General features: G+C 51.5%; 2 protein-coding genes across 2 annotated transcripts; one reads left to right on the forward strand and one right to left on the reverse strand.

The window, feature by feature from the left end:
• The first annotated feature begins 270 nt into the window (after positions 1 to 270).
• Positions 271 to 8,028, forward strand: TOR1A (torsin family 1 member A). The gene is made up of 5 exons (XM_068972427.1): positions 271 to 451; positions 1,092 to 1,357; positions 3,957 to 4,132; positions 4,234 to 4,361; positions 7,477 to 8,028. Exons 1-5 carry the CDS (start codon positions 271 to 273, stop codon positions 7,725 to 7,727), a joined length of 1,002 nt encoding a protein of 333 aa, XP_068828528.1. The 3' UTR covers positions 7,728 to 8,028.
• Positions 8,029 to 10,220: 2,192 nt separating this feature from the next.
• On the reverse strand, positions 10,221 to 17,159 carry TOR1B (torsin family 1 member B). Its single transcript, XM_068966195.1, has 5 exons — positions 16,961 to 17,159; positions 16,061 to 16,326; positions 14,147 to 14,322; positions 12,384 to 12,511; positions 10,221 to 11,929 (listed from the first exon to the last, which is right to left on the reverse strand). Exons 1-5 carry the CDS (start codon positions 17,157 to 17,159, stop codon positions 11,688 to 11,690), a joined length of 1,011 nt encoding a protein of 336 aa, XP_068822296.1. The 3' UTR covers positions 10,221 to 11,687.
• Positions 17,160 to 20,816: the final 3,657 nt, after the last annotated feature.

Genomic DNA, 20,816 nt, shown 5'->3' on the forward strand with positions numbered 1-20,816 from the left:
TGAGCCACCAGGGAAGCCCATGCAAAACTGTTCCCCAAAAGCAAGTTTTACTAGAAAGAGGAAAAAAAAAAATAATTGGCCCCTCCAACCACCCCAGCACCTAAAGCAGGAAAGGGCCCTGCCCTTCACAAAGATGGCGGCCGCCGGCGTCGGAGGCTATCCGCCCCTTTGAAGAATGGCGGCGCCGGCGGGAGGAACCGGAAGTGCGGTCTGGTGGCGGCGCCGGTAGGCGGTAGGCGCGAGAACGCGCGGGGCGGCGCGGGTCCCGGCATGAAGCTGGGGCGGGCCGCGCTGGGCCTGCTGCTGCTGGCGCCGTTGGCGGTGCGGGCGGTGGAGCCCATCAGCCTGGGATTGGCCCTGGCCGGCGTCCTCACCGGCTACATCTCCTACCCGCGCCTCTACTGCCTGTTCGCCGAGTGCTGCAGCCCGAAGCGGAGCCTCAGCCGGGAAGGTAGGATGGGCCGGGGTCTGGTGCCTGAGCTGGGAAGGGGGTCAGAGGCGGGAGCCAGCCAGGAGGCCCGGAAGCCCGAGCAGTGCCCAGCCGGGGGTGGGGGGGGGGGTGCGGTCCAGACCCGGAACCGGCCTGCGGCACGGGGCCTGGCTCCTGGGCCACACCGCAGGCCGACCGGACTTCGGTCTGAGACCTGCGGATGCCAGCTGCACCTTCGCCCAGAAAGCGGGCGGGTGGACGATCGGAAACTTCCTCTAGAGAGTTTCTTGCTCGCTCCTCCCCGGAGACGGGAAGACTGGTGGGGGCTCTCTCGACGCAGAGCAGCGGAGCCGAATTACGCTGCTTTTTTTTCCTGCCGGCCTTCGGGTGGGGAGGGACAGGGCCGGGGTGAGGGGCTCGCGCTGCTGGCGGAGGCACTGGAGCCAGGGGTCTCATCCGAAAGTGTGGCAGGACTTGCAGAGGGAGGGCCTCCTGGACTCACGGGTCACCTGGGCCTAGTGCCTACCTATGTCTGCGTCCCAGTAAACGCTTGGAAGAGCTTAGCGGGCTTTGCTGGCTTTGCGTGAGCCTGTAAACTGGGCTACGTTTTGCTAGGTGTGTCCCCCTACTCCCCGCCTGACTGGCTTTGTTTTTTTCTCAGCGCTGCAGAAGGATCTCGACAGCAAGCTCTTTGGACAGCATCTTGCAAAGAAAGTCATCTTAAATGCTGTGTCTGGCTTCATCAGCAACCCAAAGCCCAAGAAACCTCTCACCCTCTCCCTGCACGGGTGGACCGGCACTGGCAAAAATTTTGTCAGCAAAATCATTGCGGAGAATATCTACGAGGGTGGGCTGAACAGTGACTATGTCCACCTGTTTGTGGCCACGCTGCACTTCCCACACATCTCGAACATCACTCTGTATAAGGCAAGGGCCAAACTTTGGAATCCTTCAGGGATGATGCTTGCTTTGGGGTTTCTTTGTTGGGGGATGGGATTTGGATGTTCTGTGTTGAAAGGAGTGAGCCCTGAAAACAGCCACACATGGCCGTTTCCCTTTAAAAAGTGTGGAAATTACAGAGGATTGGAGATGGCAGAAGCAATGACACCATCAAAGCTGGTTTCTGAAAACAGGCTGCGGGTGGTACTCAGTAAGTGGTGTAGTAGGATGTTAGAGATGGACGTAATCAAATCCTGGTTAAAGCTCTTCAAATCTAACATGTTTTATAAAAGGGAAAACATTTCTAGGGAGGCCTAAGTTTGCTTTTATACTTGAACTCACTGATTTAACAGCCTGGCTTCCGGGGCAGACACACCTGAATTTGAGCCCCAGGCTCCCACCTATCAGCTGTGTAATGTTGGGAGAGTCACCTGACTTCTCTTGAGACTCGGGTTCTTCATCTGTCAAATGGCAGTTGTGAAAATTTCTTTTTAAAAAAATTTTGACCATGCCACGTAGCATGTTGGGTCTTCGTTCCCTGATCAGGGTTTGAACCCGTGCCACCCCCTGCAGTGGAAGCTGGGAGTCTTAACCACTGTGTCACCAGGGAAGTCTGAGAATTTCTTGAGGTCTTAAACCTGTCAAGTATGTAACGTGATGCTCAGCACATGAGCGTTCAAATCATTGGTAACTATTGCCTTTTTTTTTTGTCTCACCTGTGTGAACACATTTTTCCCTTCAGCTTGGATGAGCATCAGGGTCACTGCCCAGGAGTTCCTGGTATGTGAGGCTTTCGCTGCTACAACTGGGAAAGTTCCAGGCAAATAGGGACGAGTTGCTCTTCCTAGTTAGCATTCCATCTTCGCTGTTTAATAGCTGTGTGACTGAGCAAGTTACGTAACCTCCCTGCACCTCAGTTTCCTGGTCTGTGAAATAGGAAATGCAGTAGTTAACTGCTTTGATGGGTTTTGGAAGATCACAATAAAACGGGTGAACCGTGCTTAGAACAGGGTCTTGGCCTGTAGTGAATGCTCCATGTACGCTCTCTGTTGTCTGTGAGAGGGAGGAACAGAATGGAAGGCCTTGGCTGCTAGAGCCCGCCAGACCTGAGGGAATTCTCGTTTAAACAGTGACTCACTCTGTGGCCTTGTTCAAGTCACTCTAGCTCTCCTGAGGTTCTTCTGTAAATAGAGGTTAGTTCATATCTACAGAGCAGAGTTGGGCTTCCCAAGTGGTGCTAGTGGTAAAGAACCCACCTGCCAATGCAGGAGATCTAAGAGACACGGGCTCGATCCCTGGGTTGGGAAGATCCCCTGGAGGAGGGCATGGCAACCCGCTCCAGTATTCTTGCCTGGAGAATCCCATGAACAGGGGAGTTGATCAGTTACAGTTCATGGGGTCGCAAGAGTCAGACACGACTGAAGTGACTTTTCACGAACAGAGCAAAGTTACTCCTTTGGTTAATAGGCACCCATGGAACACTGTACGCGTGGTCTGCGTAGCCAAGCAAAACTCCAGATCATAAGAAGTCAAGACCTATATCGTAACTTCCAGAATTTTCCTCAGAAACTAATAGCTAACTCTTTCTTTTTACCTTGTGTGTGTGCTTAGTTGCTTCAGTTGTGTCTGACTCTTGGCAACCTCATGGACTGTAGTCTGCTAGGCTCCTCTGTCCATGGAATTCTTTACCCAAGAATATTGGAGTGGATTGCCCTGTCCTCCTTCAGGGGATCTTCCTGACCCAGAGATCAAACCCAGGTTTCCTGTGTCTCCTGCATTGCAGGCGGATTCTTTTACCTACTGAGCCACCTGGGAAGCCCTCTCCTTATCGTAGGGAGAAACATCTAGGAAAGCATTTTGAAAAACCATAGCTCAAATTTCTGATGAAAAGGGTCCTCTCTCCTCATCTTGATTGCTTAATACAAGAAGTACCTACATAATGTTCGTAGGGAATGTTCCATTTAAGCAGATTTATTCCAGCAGTCTCCAGGCACTGTTTCAGAAACTCAGGAATGTTGCCTTCCCACACTCATCCTCGAGCACGTGTGCTCTTGAGGTCTCCTTACCCTTCTCGAGACGTTAGAGCCCTTCTCCAGGCTCTTCCAAGGACTTAATCAGGGAAGAGGTTGCTCGGTCTCTGCTTTCTCCCAAGAAGGCTGGTGTCCACAGGATACGTTTTAACATGTTCATTTTGATGACAGAGGACTAGCAATGTAGCATCCATGTGACAAGTCACAGGACGGGAATTATAATCAGGGTGTGGGGCCTTGGAATCAGGCAGGGTGGGGTTCAGATCTTCACTCTGTTACAGGCCAATTTTGTAACATTGGGGAAATTTTGGAACCTCGGTTGATTAAGCTCTTTGTGCCTCAGTCTTCTCATCTGTAAAATGGGCATGATGATGCCCACTCTGTGGGGTTGTGGTGAGGAACAGAAGAGCTGTGAAGTTCTCGGCACAGCGGGAAGCACACAGTAAGCTCCTGTAAATGCAGCCTTTGTAGACCCCAGGTGCCATGTTAATAGTGCTCCCCCGGCTGTGTCAGTCGCACTTCTGAGAATCTCTGTTGGCTTCCCCCTTGTCGCTCAGGATCAGTTACAGTCGTGGATTCGCGGCAACGTGAGTGCCTGTGCAAGGTCCATCTTCATATTTGATGAAATGGACAAGATGCACGCCGGCCTCATAGACGCCATCAAGCCTTACCTAGACTATTACGACAACCTGGATGGGGTCTCCTATCAGAAAGCCATCTTCATATTTCTCAGGTAAAGTCGGGGCCGGGGCATGGTTGAAGAGCTCTGAGCCCCAGCCCTGGGGGTTTCGGGGAGAAACACCCCAGTCCTTATTCACTGGAATTGTCCCGCAGCAATGCTGGAGCAGAAAGGATCACAGATGTGGCTTTAGATTTCTGGAGAAGTGGAAAGCAGAGGGAAGAAATCAAGCTCAAAGACATGGAGCATGCCTTGTCTGTGTCGGCCTTCAATAACAAGAACAGTAAGTGGGGGCACTGGTCTGGCGGTCTGGTGGTTAAGACTCCACACTTGCAATGCAGGGGGCGTGAGTTCGAACCCTGGTCAGGGAAGTAAGATCCCACATGCAGTGCAGCGCAGCGAAAGAAAAGAAAGCACATTAAATGGGGTTATCTGCTCCTACCACCAAACCCCTCCCCTGGCCCCATTCATGATCCTGCATCCTGTTTTAGACTGACAGCCTCCCCATCACCTAGGACCGATTCTTGGTCTCTTCCCCAGGCCTACTGAGGTCTGAATTCCTGAGGGAATCTGTGTAAACACACTCCAGGTGACTTTTACTCACACTCAAGAAAGAGGAACTTTGTTGATCCTCAAGATCTTAAATATTTGTTTCCTGTTTCCTTCAGTTAAATCGAAGCAGATGGTGGAACAAGGATGGCTACCGGGGAGGCTTTGGTGGAGATGGGCCCTCAGGCCCCTTGCTTTCTTGCCTTGCCATGGAACTCTGAGGGTCTGTGCCCCGGAGGAACAGCCCGACAAGGAAGGGCTGCAGTTTTAAATAGAGTGGTGAGGGGAAGCTCACGTGAGGGTGACATCTGAGCTGACCTGAGGACTGAGGGAGCCATGTGGAAATGAGAAAAGCAGTGCACCAGAGGGGAGAGCACACGCGAGGCCCCTGCGGTGGGAGAGTGCCTGGACGAAGGGCAGGAGAACGCAGGAGGCCAGATGACAGCTGGAGCTCGGGGTGGGCTGCAGATCGTGGAAGGCCTGGGGACCCACAGCAGGGCTCGGCTGAGAGTGGAAAAGGGAGTCCTTGGAGGGTTTTGAGCCAACTGCCCTGTTGAGACCTAGTTTTAACAGGCCTGCCTTGCTGCCAGGTGGAGAACAAACTGAAGGCGGCAATGGGGGCGGGGGGGGATGGCCAGCGAGGAGTGGCTGCAGCAACCCAGGGGGGAGGTGCTGGTGGCTGGGCCGGGCATCGCAGCAGTGGGAGTGGTCGGTCACGGGCGGCCTGGCGTGTATTTTGAAGGTAGAAACAATGAGATTTCATAAAGGGCTGTGTGGGAATGAGAAACGAATTGAGGATCTGGTCTGAGCACTTGGCAGGGCCCCCCTGCCCCGCCCCGTTTGTTCAGGGGGCAGCCTCCAGGAGGGGCAGGTTTGCAGGGAGCAGGGGGAATGGCGCCTTGGAGGCGTGGGAGCAGAGGTGTGGAGCAGGCGGCTGAAGTCCCAGTGCACTTGGGTGGGGATGGTGGGGAGTGGCTGTCAGGCTGAGGATGGACCAGGGAGTGGTCGCCAGCGCTCTGTAAAGTCATTTGCTCCAGCTGAGCACTCTTCAGGGGTCTCTCTGGGGGTTCTGGTTGTCCTGACTCCCCAGCTGATTAGCCTTCTGCCCTCCTTGCCTGATGGCCCCAACTCAGCATTCGCAGCCCCTGGCACTACCGGGGGTCATCTGTTTACTGGCTGACTGGGCGGCTCCTCCGTTGTGAACCCGGGAGGCAGGTCAGCGTCTGCCTGGCTGTGCTCCGTCCCCAGCCTCAGGCAAGTCCAGCAGGGCTTCGGGAGACTGGCCAGGGCTGTCCCACTTGCTGCAGGCCTACTGCCCAGCACTGTTTGGTTCTTTCCCACGGCCACAGACTCCACCCCATCCAGGCAGTCAGATGTTTACTGAGCCCCTGCTGTGTGCAAAGCCCTGTTGGGCAGGAAAAGAATAAACCCCAGTTGCGATGCTGTGATGGACAGTGAGAACGTATGTCTGGCCTTTGTCCACATTTTCTGGCCCAGTGCTCCTAAAGCCCTTGGACTTTCCAAGCAGTGAGAGCCGTAAAGGTTCCTGACACGCCCCTTTCAGCCACCCGGAGTCTGTTAAGTGAGGTGACTTTTGGAGAATACCTAAGGTGGAGGGCACTTCCCAGGGGAACCGTCCTGGATTGGAGGGCTGGAGCTTTCAGTCTCCCACCCTTTCAGGCCCCTGGGGAGGGGAGGGGCAGCTGAAGGTTGACTCAGTCGCCAGTGGGCAGTGATTTAATCAGTCATGCCTATGTAGAGGATTTTCCGTCAGAACCCTAAAGGATGGGGTTTGGAGAGCTCCGGGTTGGTGAAGACGCAGAGATTTGGGGAGAGTGATGGGCTCAGAGTTCATGGGAGCTCCACGCCCCTTCCCACATCTCTTGCCCCCTGCGTCTCCAGCTGGCTGGTCCTGAGTCATATCCTTTTATAATAAACCGGCAGTCTAGTCATAGAAGATTTCTCTGAGTTCCATGAGCCCCACTTACAAAGAAATTGAACCCAAGGAGGGGCGGCGGCGGCCCCTCAGGAGCACAGGGGACAGCCGGAACTTCCGGTCGGGGGCTGGGGGGCTGTCTCGGGGCGGCGCCGGCCTGTGGGACCTGACGCAGCCTCCGGGTGCCGCGTCGGCAGAACAGAGGTGAACTCGAGGGCCCCCGGGTGGTGTCAGAGAAGCGCTTGGTAGCGTCGGGGAAGACCCGGGTGGGAAGGGCGGCAGAGCCAGCCCGGGATTCCGGCACAGGACGGAAGCGGGAGGGCGGAAGGGGGACAGTTCTGAAGAACCTCGGGCTGGGACCCAGCGGTGCTGGCTCGCCTCAGAGGAGGGAGCGGGGGGTCCAGAGGCCGGGGGTCTGGGAGGACCCGTGACCGCCCTGCGGCCGCAACAGCGCTGTCTTCACACGTTCCTGGGGCTCTAGCTTTTGGTCCCCCAAACGCTCTGGAGGGTTTGGACACGGAGGCGGCAGCAGTGAGTGTGCACCCTGTCACTGATCCAGCCACGGGAACCCCAGCCAGTCGCAAATTTCCGAGAGGCTGGTCTTTCCGCGGGAACTCCCGTCACCTTCCCCTTCTGTGAACCTGCCAGCCTGTCTCTGGTCCCTTGCTTGCATGGCCTGTCTGTCCAGGGATGGCCGGTGAGCCTCCTTCCCGCTTGAGGTCTTGAGAGGCCTCCCCGCCCACCGTGGCGCCACCCTGTCATCGGCTGCTGACGAGCTGGTCAGTCTGCCTGCTGCTTAGATCAGTCCCCGCTGAGGGCAGGCACGGGGCTCCACCTCGTGGTCGACACCCAGCCGATGCGTGCAGATGGGCGGACCGACGATGGATGAACAGCACCTTTTTCTTTTTCCCAGGTGGCTTCTGGCACAGCAGCTTAATAGACCGAAACCTCATTGATTATTTCGTTCCCTTCCTCCCGCTGGAATATAAACACCTGAAGATGTGCATCAGAGTCGAAATGCAGTCCCGAGGCTACGAGGTGGACGAGGACATTGTGAGCAGGGTGGCTGAGGAAATGACATTTTTCCCCAAAGAGGAGAGAGTTTTCTCCGACAAAGGCTGCAAAACCGTATTCACCAAGTTAGATTACTACTACGATGACTGACGGCGCCAGAGCAGTCCTGGAAGAGAGTGAAATGAATTCCTCCTGTGTGACAGGACAGGCACCTCCCGGGCATTTTTTCATCCAGCAGAACCTACAGGCTGTCAGTGGCGGATGCAGATGGACAGCAGTCCCCATGGCCTGCAGAGGCGGGGAGGAGCCCGCTCCCAGCCCACCCAAGCCAGGGCTTATGATTTTTTTTAAAAAAAATCATGTTTTAATTTCAAGTGTTTCTGTTTCAAGGAAGGATGAATCAGTTTTACTGAAAAATGTGATAATTTTTATTTAAAATGGTTTTTAACATTATGAGAAACTTTTCAGACTCTTAAGTTGTTGACTTGTGTGTGTTTTTTCGTAATTTAAACGTACACCATGATGTCACTACTGCATAAATGCCCACGCCTGCCACCCTCAGTCTGTCCTCTAGGGTGGCGTGACTGGGGACCGAGGCTGGAGCAGCGAGCAGACCTGTCATGGGATGACCATCACAAGGGCGATGAGCCTTAGACAGAAGACAGACACACCCAGGCCCATCACAGATAAGGCCCAAGTGTCCTTCCCAAGAGTGTTCATCACAGTAACACTGTGAACGGTAACACTGAATGATCTTAGTAACACTGTGAACAATTTGCTAGAAACAATTTCCTGGAAAGAAAAGTGTCTGCAAGCCTATCGCTTGCCTGTCAGTGAGCTTTGAAAAGGCCCCTCTCTGCTTTCCATTCCTGAATGAGTCATGCACTCAGTGGCAGGTTTTGCCAAATTTTCATAAAAATACGGTTTTTCATATTTTTTTACTCATTTTTATCATGTTTAATCAGAACTCCCCAAACCTCTAGGAAAGCTTAGCTTCTTCCCCCATGATGCTGAGCACGGTGTTTCTATTTGTTAAATGCAAATGCTGCCACTTTACAATATGATTCATGAATACATTTTTTTTTTAAGTGGGGGAAAAAAAAAAAAAACACCTCGAGGCCCTACCTTCTGTGCTTGGGCTGTGAATTGAGACCTAACAGTGCACCCCAGGCCGAAATGGGGAGGAGCGTGACACAGCTGAGGATCTGGGTGGCTCCGGCTCTGCTCAGTTCCCTGGGGTGTCCGGTGTCTCGGGTTCACGGAGCTCCCAACTCCCAGCTGTGAAATTCATTCAAGTCTCAAGACCTAGCCCCCACTGAGAAGCCAGGCAGGAGTGAGAGTAGTATAGGGGCCTTGCATTGTGCACACACGTGTGCCTACAAGGGCTCTTGTGGGTGTGAGTGTCTGCAGTGCTCACAGGGGCGGTCTTTAGCAGGCACAGAAAACGGGGGGAACCCCCTGCCTCAGGGCTACGCACCCAGTACAGGAACTAAGGCCATCCAGGCCCCCTAAGGTGCCCCTGAGCACTGGAGAGTTCCTGATGTTGCCCTGAAGCTGGCCTGCTGTGTCCCCAGGAGTCACGGATTAGGGCTATCCATTCATCTGAAGTCCCCAGTCCCTGGGAGTCCCTGTTAGGGGACACTGGGGTCCCCTGACTCACCTAGAAAGTTCAGTCTTCCAGATGAGGCTGCGTGGGGAGAAGTGGAAGCAGCACTGGCCTGGGACCCCAATGGAGGGAGGGCAGGCTCACGGGATGCGCACTTCCAACCTGGAAACGGGGGGAGTGGGTGACCTGATGGTGAAGAGGGTCTGATGGTGAAGAGGGTCTCAGCTTTCTAGAAAGGGCTCCATCCTTGGTCCTGGGAAGAGCCAGTGTGAACAAATTAACACACTGAAGAGCCCAGGTTGAGGGATTAAGCTGAGATCTGGTTAATGTAACAAGGATTTCGTTATTTCCAGGTTCTGGGCAGGAAGACCAGGCAAGCAGGTTTCCTGGTCTGAGCTTGGCCACACTTTAGGTCCAGAATGGCAGCCGTGAAATCACATTTTAGGGCCTCACTTTCCTGCCTGCATTAATTTTAGAGCATATCTGTTTGAAAGAAAGCCAGCTTGGGACTTCCCCAGTGATCCAGTGATTAAGACTCTGCCTTTAAAAAAAAAAAAAAAAAGACTCTGCCTTCCGGTGCAGGGGGTGTGGCTCTGACCCCCGGTGGGAAACTAAGGGGCCACGTGCCATGGGGTGCAGCCAAAAAATAAAGTAAGACCAGCTCTTTCTCATGGTGCTTACATCCACAAAAATTACCTGGGGTGTGACTCATCATCTAATCCAGTTTAACTTTGTACTGAACAGCCTTTAAGGTAAACGACGTGAAGACAGCCAACCAGCATGTCCAGTAAGCCTAATTCACCCAAGTTATTAAAGAGCCTTTCCTCAGCTCAAACTTCAGAGCTCCCAAATAAACCAGAAAAAAAATCTGCAAGTGGCATCTCATGATAAAATTTAAGCCTTATTATTTGACATTCAGTAGGTCAGTCCAAGCTCGTCTACGTCTTACTTGGGGTGAGGAGGCTGGGCCGTGGGCATCTGTGGCCTTTTCAAGTTACAAGTCAGTAACAGCAGTTCAAAGGTAGCCAACACGTCTCGAGTTTATTGCATCATTGTAAACAAGAAATCTTATCTCCTCCTGACCAGAAACCCAAAAGGTTATAAAAGAAATTTAACTTAGATCCAACTTGAGGACATGTACTAAAAGTTTCAAGCCTCACCTTGACATTAAAAGACTAAGTGTGATCCTCTATAAGGCACGGCCATGCTGTAGGAACATTCATTCTGCCACATCTTATATATATATAAAAGCTGCATGTTCTCATTACGTGTCTTCAGTTGCACTGCAACCACAAGATAGAGCGATTCACACTGGCTGGAATCAAAGTCTTATTTCCCCAAGGCCAGGGCAATGCAGCCTGGCACCACCACCATAAAGGACATCATTCTTAGATGACACCCAGGACCAGCCAAGACCGTCTGTTTTAAGAGCATCTGATAAAGGAACAGGCAATTATCCCTTCCCATGTTTTAAAATAAGCAATGTTTCATTTCTCTATTATCTAAAATTCCCAAGTAAAAACATTATTAAAAATAGCCATATCCTTGAAAACTCAAGCATTTCTAGTGTACAATACTTTCCCTTTGGCAATGCAAGCTGATCGTCCAGTTGGCACGTGTCATCTGTGGAGAAAGATGGGGTTCTGCAGATTTCAAATGGTTCTGTGGAGTCAAGTGAAAAGCTGACCGACATGTAAACTGTAACAAACATTCCACCATGGGAACCAAGGACTCAAACTCAAAGGCAACAGCTGCGTTGTGATCCATCTCTAGAGATGAGATGGCTGGTGGGACCCGGAGCCATGGCTGAAATTCAGGAGGAGCAGTAGTACCAGAAAGGCTGCGGTCAACATCAAGTGAGAGTTGGCTCCCATGACGAGGGTTGGAAACAGCAGGAAAGCCACGGACAGAAGGAGAGGTCCTGCCCGTTCTGCAGGGCCGCAGGGGCCTGGCACGGAGCCCCCACCCCACAAGCAGATGGTTCACCCAGCCGTGTGCTCGGCCTGGGTTCTCCCGCTGGACAATCTGTGCCAGAAGGTGCCACCAATGTTACCTGAGAATACTTCATCTTGGTGAACGTGTTCTATAGAAGAAAAAGAACAAGAGCTGAAGAGTGTTTCTGGCAGGTGAAAACCAATGCTCCCTGGCTTGCATTAGCCCCTGAACTTCAGTTCAGCTTCTGGGGTGTGGGTACCGTTGGGTCAGAAAGAGTCCCTGGCCTCTGTTTTCAAGGCACTTCTGTCAAGGTCAGTTAAGTGTGTGGGGGAGGCAGATTTCAAAACTTCATTTCCAACTGTGATGAACAGCTGCGTTGCCGTCATGTTGCAACACAAGTCCACTAGACAGCGGAGCATCATTTCACAAATCAACCCTTAGAACCTTCCGGATCCTGCAAGTCCACAGGTGCAAATGTGCAAACCCCGAGGAAGTCTTCAAAGTGCTTCTTCAGGCCAGGCCCCCGGTCTGCTGGGCGCCCGGTCGTGTCTCAGCCGCCTGCCAAGGGCTCAGTAGAAATCCAGCCGTGACTGCACAGTCTTGCAGCCCTTGTCTGAGTATATTTTCTCGTCCTTCGGGAAGAACGTCATCTCCTCTGCCACTCGGGTAATGACGTCTTCGTCGATGGCGGAACCGCGGGCCTTCATCTCCGCCCGCACGCACATCTTCACGTGTCTGTACTCCAGGGGCAGGAAGGGGATGAAGTAGTCGATGAGGTTCCGGTCTATCAGGCCGCTGTGCCACAGGCCACCTGGGAAACAGGGCACAGCTGGGTTTCCTGCCGCTTCCGTCCTTGTCAGCCCGCCAGCATGCGGCTCCTACAGGGCCTGTCCTCATCCCCACCGCAGCACATTCCCCACGTCTGCGGCCCTCAAGATTCGCTTTTGGTCAAGCCTGATGTAAGGGTTGGCTGGCTACCCCCACTAACTGGCTTCTAGAATAGCATGCCCTCCAAAAAAAGTCCCTACTTCAGCCAAGCTACAGGGGTGAGCGGATTCTGTGGTTTTCTGAAAGGGAGAGACGGTTGGGACTTTCCTGGCGGTCTGGTGGTTAGGACCTGAGCTTCCGCTGCAGAGGGCACGGGTTCAATCCCTGGTTGGGGAACTAAGAAACCACAAGCTGCAGAGTCAAAATAAAAAAGAGAGAGAGAAAGAGAAGGGTGATGCTGTGGGCCAGGTGGAGAGCACCCACTCAGGGAGACTCACTGTGTTTGTTATTGAAGACCCCGACAGACAGCACCGCCTCCAGGTCCTTCAGCTGGATGTCCTCTCTCTTCCTCCCGGCCCGCCAGAAGTCAAGGGCCGTCTTAGTTATGAGGTCTCCGCCTGCGTTGCTGAGTTTGCCAGAGAAACCAGATTAAAATCACACACTGACTTCTCTATGACATATACACACTACTGTATATAAAAGATAACTAGTGAGAGCCTACTGTCCAGCACAGGGAACTCTACTCAATACTCTATGGTGACCTAGATGGGTAAAAATACCTAAAAAACAGTGTACATATGTATGTAACACTTTGCTATAACCTCAGATATGCAGATGACACCACCCTTATGACAGAAAGTGAAGAGGAACTAAAGAGCCTCTTGATGCAAGTGAAAGGGAGACTGAAAAAGCTGACTTAAAGCTCAACATTCAAAAAACCAAGATCATGGCATCTGATCCCATCACTTCATGGCAAATAGATGGGGAAACAATGGAAACAGTGACAGACTTTATTTTCTTGGGCTCCAAAATCACTGCAGATGGTGACTGCAGCCATGAAATTAAAAGACACTTGCTCCTTGGAAGAAAAGCTATGACCAACCTAGATAGCACATTAAAAAGCAGAGACATTACTTTGCCAACAAAGGTCCATCTAGTCAAGGCTATGGTTTTTTCAGTAGTCATGTATGGATGTGAGAGTTGGACCATAAAGAAAGCTGAGCACTGAAGAATTCATGCTTTTGAACTGTGGTGTTGGAGAAGACTCCTGAGAGTCCCTTGGACTGCAAGGAGATCCAACCAGTCCATCCTCAAGAAAATCAGTCCTGAAGGACTGATTGGAAGTCCTTCATTGGAAGGACTGATGCTGAAGCTGAAACTCCAATACTTTGGCTACCTGATGTAAAGACCTGACTCATTGGAAAAGACCCTGATTCTGGGAAAGACTGAGGGCAGGAGGAGAAGGGGGCAACAGAGGATGAGATGGTTGGATGGCATCACCGACTCAATGGATATGAGTCTGAGCAAACTCCAGGAGATGGTGAAGGACAGGGAGGCCTGGCGTGGTGCAGTTCTTGAGGTCGCAGAGTCAGACACGAATGAGCGACGACCAACAAACTCCCACAGACACTAACACAGCACTAAACCAACTCGACTCCAATAACAATCAATTTCAAGAAAAAGACAGTCTAATCAGGAAACGGACCTGCTCTAAGTTCACTGTTTTTTCTTTTCCTTTTCAGTTTCTTTTCAGCTTACAGCCAAATATATAAACCAGTCTATATGTATTAAAGGCGTGTAATGACTTCTTACTGATGTCACTTATTATCAGGAAACACTGAGTTTTCTAAGATGGAAATCAGTTTGTGATATTTCTCAAAAGTTTATTTTTAACCAAGAAGTATTTACTATGTGTTACTAGACAAAGAAAAAGAAAAAACAAATCCATCTGCCCTCACAAGCTGAAAATCTGTTTTCTCAGGCAGAGATTAAAAAAAAAACTTGGTGTGCAATGCTATGACTTTTTATCAACCCCAGAGATGACATGTGTAGGTAGCGAAATGGCCTATTATCAGTAACAATTTCCTTCATTCGTTTCCTCCTGCCCCTGCCCAGTGCCATGATGACACCAGCCACCCGGAAGAAGTCTGCAAGTTACTTTTGTCAGGCTGGCACATTTGTCCCCCCCTCCCCCCCATTTCTAGCCCTGGGAAAATGAAGGGCTCGGTACATCCCCACTCAAGAAACACCTCCAACTGACCTGAGAAAGATGAAGATGGCCTTCCGGTAAGATACACCATCAATCTGCTCGTAGTAATCTAGGAACGGCTTGATTGCATCAATGACTCCCGGGTGCAACTTATCCATCTCGTCAAATATGAACACGGAGCCCGCACATGCACTCACGTTACCCCGGATCCACCTCTGTAACTGGTCCTGGACCAACCATAAAAGAAAAAATGGGCCACGGGGACTCAAAAGGGTGTGCCCAGGGGAAAAGCGCTACGCTGTTCTTCACACTCAGGAAGGTGAAAAATCAGAGCTCTCAGGGGTTTAACAACAAAAACCACATCCTAACCTGCACTCACTGGGTAACTACTTTTCCAAAACTTCATCTATGAAAAGTAGGAGGAACATGGCTGATTCATGTCAATGTATAGCAAAAACCACTACAATATTGTAATTAGCCTCCAATTAAATAAATGTTTAAAAAATTAAATTTTAAAAAAAGAAAGAAAAAAAAGGGGAGGGGGATGGAAACCAGCAGAGAGATGGGTGCTAAAAGGCAAATAAGTGTTTTCCTAACTCAAATGAAGAACCCAATGCAACTTTTTAAAGGTATAAGAAGTATAAGATATGTTTAAGAATAAGTATAAGAATATTTATCGTTTCACAGGTAACCAACTGATAATTTTCATCTCACTGTGGACGGAAATCTCAATTTTACTAGACATACTGAGGAATAAGAAACTAGACTAAGACCAGCGCTGTGTCCAAAGCCAGTGCCTTGTAATGGTGTTACAAGTATAGTGAACAAAGACGCTGACCTAGATGACATTTCACGACAAGCATGTGTGCCTGTATTTCTAGGGATTTATGAAAGAATTTGGAAAATAAGAAAATCATTCTCTTTTTGGCTGTCTTCCCTGTCTTACTGTTTATGTGGCAAATATCCACTTTTACTTCCTTCAGTTTCTATTCCTTATTTCAGTCCCCACCTAAGTAGGAACACTAAGGATGTAGGAATACAGGATGTCCATTTAAACAAGAGCCCTACTGGACAAGTTAACAATACAATGCCAAGAACAGGAAGGACGGGAGGAGCAAAGGGAAAAACCGCTACTGAGGAGGAAAAAAAATCCTCTGTCCTCACTGCTTAAATGCAGAGGCCAAGCTGAAGCTACATCACAGGCAGGAATTTATTTTTTCATTTTTGGCTGTGCTTGAGGGATCTTAGTTCCCTGACCAGGGATTGAACCTGTGCCCTCAGCAATGAAAACATGGAGTCCTAACCACGAGACCACCAAGGAATTCCCAAGGGAGCCTGAAATAAAGCCATTTGAGTCTGTTTCACTTAACCAAGGGCTCGGACGGGGATGTTGCGCATACTCACTGCACAGTACGGCTACCCTGCAGACTGGGAGACAGGAGATTTGGGTTCCAGTTTCTCATTTGTCATAAGGTCACGAAGACTGCGGGGAGCACGTCACCTTCCCACTCTTGGCTCCATCTTTTAACGGAGCATCAGCCCGCTGTACTGGGCTTCCCTGGTGGCTCAGTGGCAAAGAACCCACCTGTCACTGCAGGAAACGCGGGTTCGATCCCTGGATCGGGAAGATCCCCTAGAGAAGGAAATGGCAGCCCACTCCAGTATTCTTGTCTGGGAAATCCCACGGACAGAGGAGCCTGGTGGGCAACAGTCCATGGGGTGGCAAAGAGTCGGACACGACTTAGCGACTGAGCATGCCCACACCCCGCTGTGTTATTTTGGAATTGGTGAGGCAAAAGCTGCAGAACTGCAAATGGCAAAGGGTCACCAGGGTGGGGGACCTGTCCCTTAAACCAGTGGGGTCTGGGGCTACTGCAGCGCAAAGAAAGAAACAGAGGCTGGAGTCAGGGAGCAGGTCACCCAGACCAATCGGAGAAGCTGGAGGACAGGATAACAATTCCTTGCCTGATACAGTTTTATGTGCTGCTCATGAGGGAAGTGCAGGGTCGACACAAACAGGTGGACAAAGTTGCTCTTCAGGCCTTTGGGGTGAAGATTTTCAGCCACAATTTGGCTGACAAAATTCTTGCCTGTGCCAGCCCAGCCGTGTAAGGAGAGAGTCAGTGGTTTCTTCGGATTTTTGTTGTTCTTGAAGCCGGTCAGCGCCTTGAGAATCACCTCTGTGGCCAGATGCTGCCCAAACAGCTTCTCCTCCAAGTCTTGCTTCAGGGCTGTAGGAGCCAGCCCGAGAACAAGAGAGAAAAATACACATTAAACACGCACCAGAAGAGCAGTGCTCGCCCCCGCTGGCCAAAGTGGAAGGCACAGGTTCTCAAGTGGTCCAGCATGGGATCTCTGCCAAACCCCAGGGCTGGCACTGAGGCGGAACCACGGGGCTGCGGTCACATGAGGCCACTTCCAAGTAAAGGGACTGGAGAAGGAAGCTAAATGTGTTCGCTCATCCAAGGACTGGCCCTCTCGACTGGGCTGCTTTGCTATTCCCCCAGCCACCCCTACCGGCTTGGAAGAAAACCGAGAGTCAGATGTGGGCTTTCCGGGCGGACGCTGCACATCTGAAAGGTACTTAACAGGGTCGACACGGCACAGAAGGGCGGCTGCTTTTTCAGTTTCTTCTTACTGTCCTCCCAAGGATTGCAAACTTTTAGGGAAGAAGTTGGGCAGACCCCCCACGATCCGGAGGATCTCTCCGAAGACACGGCTTCCGAGGCTGCAGCCGGGACCGAAACCCCACCTCTTCTCCCTCCTACCCCATCCAAGGGTGAGCGCGGGCTGCGGGGGCGCTGACGCCCGCGAGGGGCCTGTCTCCCGCGCCCCGCGAGCCCCTCCAGGGCAGCCCCGCCGTACCCGACGCGTTGAGCGGCCGCTCGCTGAGGCAGCACTCGGCGAAGCGGCAGTACAGGTCCTTGTAAGACAGGTAGCCGGTGAGCGCCGACACCGCCCCGATGGCGATGCCCACCGTGATAGGCTCGAATGCCGCCACCACGTGGGCCGCCAGCAGCAGTCGCAGCGCCGCGGCGCCCCCAAGCCGCGGATCCAGCCGCATAGCCCACGTAGCGCCCGCCGCCACCGCCTTCACAGCAGCCTGGGCCACCCAGGCGGTCGAGCGGTGGGATGGACTTCCGGCATGCGTCACTTCCGACCTCCAGGTCCGCCCACCCCATAGGACGGCTTCGTTGGCTAGGGGTGTGGCTCCGTGTCGCCATCTTTGTGAGTGGCACGAAAGCTGTCTCCGTTCAGGGGCGTGGCTCTGTGCCGCCTTCTTTGTGAGTGGCACGAAAATCATCTCAGCTTGGTCCAGTTGAGTCGCTCGCTAGTGTCCGACTCTTTGCAACCCCATGGACTGCAGCACGCCAGGCCTCCCTGTCCATCACCAGCTCCCGGAGTTTACTCAAACTCATGTCCATCGAGTCGGTGATGCCATCCAACCATCTCATCCTCTGTCGTCCCCTTCTCCCACCTTCAATCTTTCCCAGCATCAGGGGCTTTTCAAATGAGTCAGTTCTTCGCATCAGGTGACCAAAGTATTGGAGTTTCAGCTTCAGCATCAGTCCTTCCAATGAATATTCCGGACTGATCTCCCTTAAGATGGACTGGTTGGATCTCCTTGCAGACCAAGGAACTCTCAAGAGTCATCTCCAACTCCACAGTCCAAAAGCACCAGTTCTTCAGCGCTCAGCTTTCTTCATAGTCCAACTCTTACATCCATACCTGACTACTGGAAAAACCATCTAGAAAAGCTTGGTGAAGGCGGTGGTTTAGTCTCTAAGTCGTGTCTGACTCTTGCGATCCCATGGACTGTAGCCTGCTAGGCTCCTCTGTCCGTGAGATTTTCCAGGCAACAATCCTGGAGTGGTTAGCTTCTGTTTCAAACCCATGCCTAACTTCTACTGTTTTGTTTTCTTCCCAGATCTTTCACACTTTGCTTTGTCACCCCTCCTTTCACTTCCCCTGGAGCTATCCTGAGCATTTGTCAAGTTTCCCCACCCATCTGCCTTCCTGAAACAGTTGCTTAGCGCTCTGTACTGCAGGCCCCAGGCTGAGCCCTGGAGCTACAGCAAGGCAGATGTGCGAGGTCCAACCCAGAAGTCCATTCTTCCATTGAGCTGCTACAAGGCCAGCTCCTTGCTGGATGCTGGAAAACAGCAAGGAAGTAGAGGGGGCTGCCCCTACCCTCTGGACTTCTAGGGGCGGCAGTCAGTGGGTGAGGGTCCATGCCGAGCTCTTTGAAGCTCAGGGGCCATGGAGCAGGGAATGTGTTTGTCTAGAGTCAAAAGAGTTGACCAAGTGAACAGTAAGGAGTAGAGTGTGCTATGCAGAGAGTAGAATATGCAGGATGTGCAGTTTGGGGAACTGAAAGTATGTCACGTGGTGGAAGCTGGTGAGAACGGAGAACTAGACAGACTGGAAGGGGAAGGCCTCTGTTTTGGTGGGGGGTAATAAAAACTCTGGAAAATTCTGAAAGGGATGGGAATACCAAACCACCTGACCTGCCTCTTGAGAAATCTGTATGCAGGTCAGGAAGCAACAGTTAGAATTGGAGATGGAACAACAGACTGGCTCCAAATAGGAAAAGGAGTACGTCAAGGCTATATATTGTCACCCTGCTTATTTAACTTCTATGCAGAGTACATCATGCGAAATGCTAGGCTAGATGAAGCACAAGCTGGAATCAAGATTGCCAGGAGAAATATCAATAACCTCAGATATGCAGATGGCAGGAAGTGAAGGGGAACTAAAAAGCCTCTTGATGAAAGTGAAAGAGGAGAGTGAAAAAGTTGGCTTAAAGCTCAACATCCACAAAACAAAGATCATGGCATCTGGTCCCATCACTTCATGGGAAACAGATGGGAAAACAGTGGAAACAGTGGCAGACTCTATTTTTCTGGACTCCAGAATCACTGCAGATGGTGACTGCAGCCATGAAATAAAAAGACACTTGCTCCTTGGAAGAAAAGCTATGACCAACCTAGACAGCATATTAAAAAGCAGAGACATTATTTGCCAACAAAGGTCCTTCTAGTCAAGGCTATGGTTTTTCCAGTAGTCATGTATGGATGTGAGAGTTGAACCATAAAGAAAGCTGAGCACCAAAGAATGAATGCTTTTGAACTGTGGTGTTGGAGAAGACTATTGAGAGTCTGCTGGACTGCAAGGAGATCCAACCAGTTCATCCTAAAGGAGATCAGTCCTGAATATTCATTGGAAGGACTGATGCTGAAGCTGAAACTCCTGTACTTTGGCCACCTGATGCGAAGAGCTGACTCATTGGAAAAGACCCTGACGCTGGGAAAGATTGAAGATGGGAGGAGAAGGGGATGACAGAGGATGAGATGGCTGGATGGCATCACCGACTCGATGGACCTGAGTTTGAGTGAACTCCCGGAGTTGGTGATGGACAGGGAGGCCTGGCATGCTGCAGTCCATGGGGTCCCAAAGAGTCGGACACAACTGAGCAACTGAATTGAACTGAACTGAAGGTTTCACACAGAGCTACTCATGCCTGGGATCACCGTGGCTATTGGGTTCACTGATGAGGCTGTTGCAGTGGTCCAGGTAACCTTGGCTAAAACTTCGCCAAAATTTGTTGAGTTCATTCATCAGCCAGCGTATCAACAAATATTTAACAAACACTGGCTGTGTCAGAGCCAGCGTCATACAATGCAGGGCATAGAATAGGTACAGTTCCTGCCTTCACTGATGCCAAAAGCTCAGCTCATTTGTACACCAGTGCCAATCGGATCTTGGACACAGAATTTTAGGTGGAGTAGAGGAGGATAACTTTATTATGTTGCTAGGCAAAGGGCGACATAGTAGATTTGATAAGGAGTTTTATGGCAATATTTCCCAAAGGTGAGGTTGCTGACAAGATTAAGGTGGGTGCTCAGTCTCAGGGTCTGCAAATCTCAATGGGCTTCTTTGGTTTAATCTTGTGTTTTCCTGGCTGCTGCTCATTTGATTAATAGAGTCAACTGTTCGAATCTGCTCTTTGGAAGTCAAGGAAGGATGTGGAGGCTGGAGCCTTGCCTACAAGAAACAGCAGGGAAAAGGGCCTCCAGCCCTGGAAGCCCCACAGGGCCCCGCTGGGTTTCATCTCGGAGCTCTCAGTCTAGTGGGGGAGACAAATGGACAAGCAGTTAGTGACCGTCTGGTCAGTGCTGTGATGTGGGGTGCACAGAGAAGGCACCCCTCTCAGGGGACAAGTTGGAGAAGGCTCTCTTCCTCCAAGTCTCAGTCTTGACCTGGAGAATGGGTCCAAATGACTCAAGGGGACTGGGGCAAGCGAGGACGGGAAGGGTGAAGGTGGTCAGGCCGAATGCTTCAGGCACGGTGTGGTATGCACTACCCGTACGGTTGGTGATAAGTGAGATCCAGACACACGGGGAGCCCCAGGTTCTCAGGCAGCTGAACCGTGAAGGCAGGAGAGACTGGAATGGCAGCCAGGGGTCCAATCATCAGGACTTCTCTTTCCAGGCTTTATCCTGGGGGCAGAAGAGCCCAGAGGGCTTTCAGCAGTGGTTGTTCAGACCACTCTGGTCTTGTATTAGGGTTGGAGGGGCCAAGACTATGGTAGAGAGACTGGCTTCAAGGCCTGAGCAGTATTCCAGGAGAGAGAAGATGGTGGCTTGAACTGGTGCAGAGGCAGCAGGAGGGACGAAAGGAATCTGAGAGTTACTCTGGCAGTGGAAACGGGGCAGGATGA

This window comes from Capricornis sumatraensis, chromosome 1 (assembly GCF_032405125.1).
Source record: "Capricornis sumatraensis isolate serow.1 chromosome 1, serow.2, whole genome shotgun sequence".
Lineage (NCBI taxonomy): Eukaryota > Metazoa > Chordata > Mammalia > Artiodactyla > Bovidae > Capricornis > Capricornis sumatraensis.

Excerpts from the sequence above, each read along its gene's own strand:
- TOR1A (XM_068972427.1), top strand. The coding sequence starts at position 271 with ATGAAGCTGGGGCGGGCCGCGCTGGGCCTGCTGCTGCTGGCGCCGTTG. Across the intron at positions 4,133-4,233 it reads GCCATCTTCATATTTCTCAG|CAATGCTGGAGCAGAAAGGA; the intron begins GTAAAGTCGGGG and ends ATTGTCCCGCAG. Across the intron at positions 4,362-7,476 it reads GGCCTTCAATAACAAGAACA|GTGGCTTCTGGCACAGCAGC; the intron begins GTAAGTGGGGGC and ends TCTTTTTCCCAG.
- TOR1B (XM_068966195.1), bottom strand. The coding sequence starts at position 17,159 with ATGCGGCTGGATCCGCGGCTTGGGGGCGCCGCGGCGCTGCGACTGCTG. Across the intron at positions 16,327-16,960 it reads GCGGCCGCTCAACGCGTCGG|CCCTGAAGCAAGACTTGGAG; the intron begins GTACGGCGGGGC and ends TGGCTCCTACAG. Across the intron at positions 14,323-16,060 it reads AGCACATAAAACTGTATCAG|GACCAGTTACAGAGGTGGAT; the intron begins GCAAGGAATTGT and ends TGGTTGGTCCAG.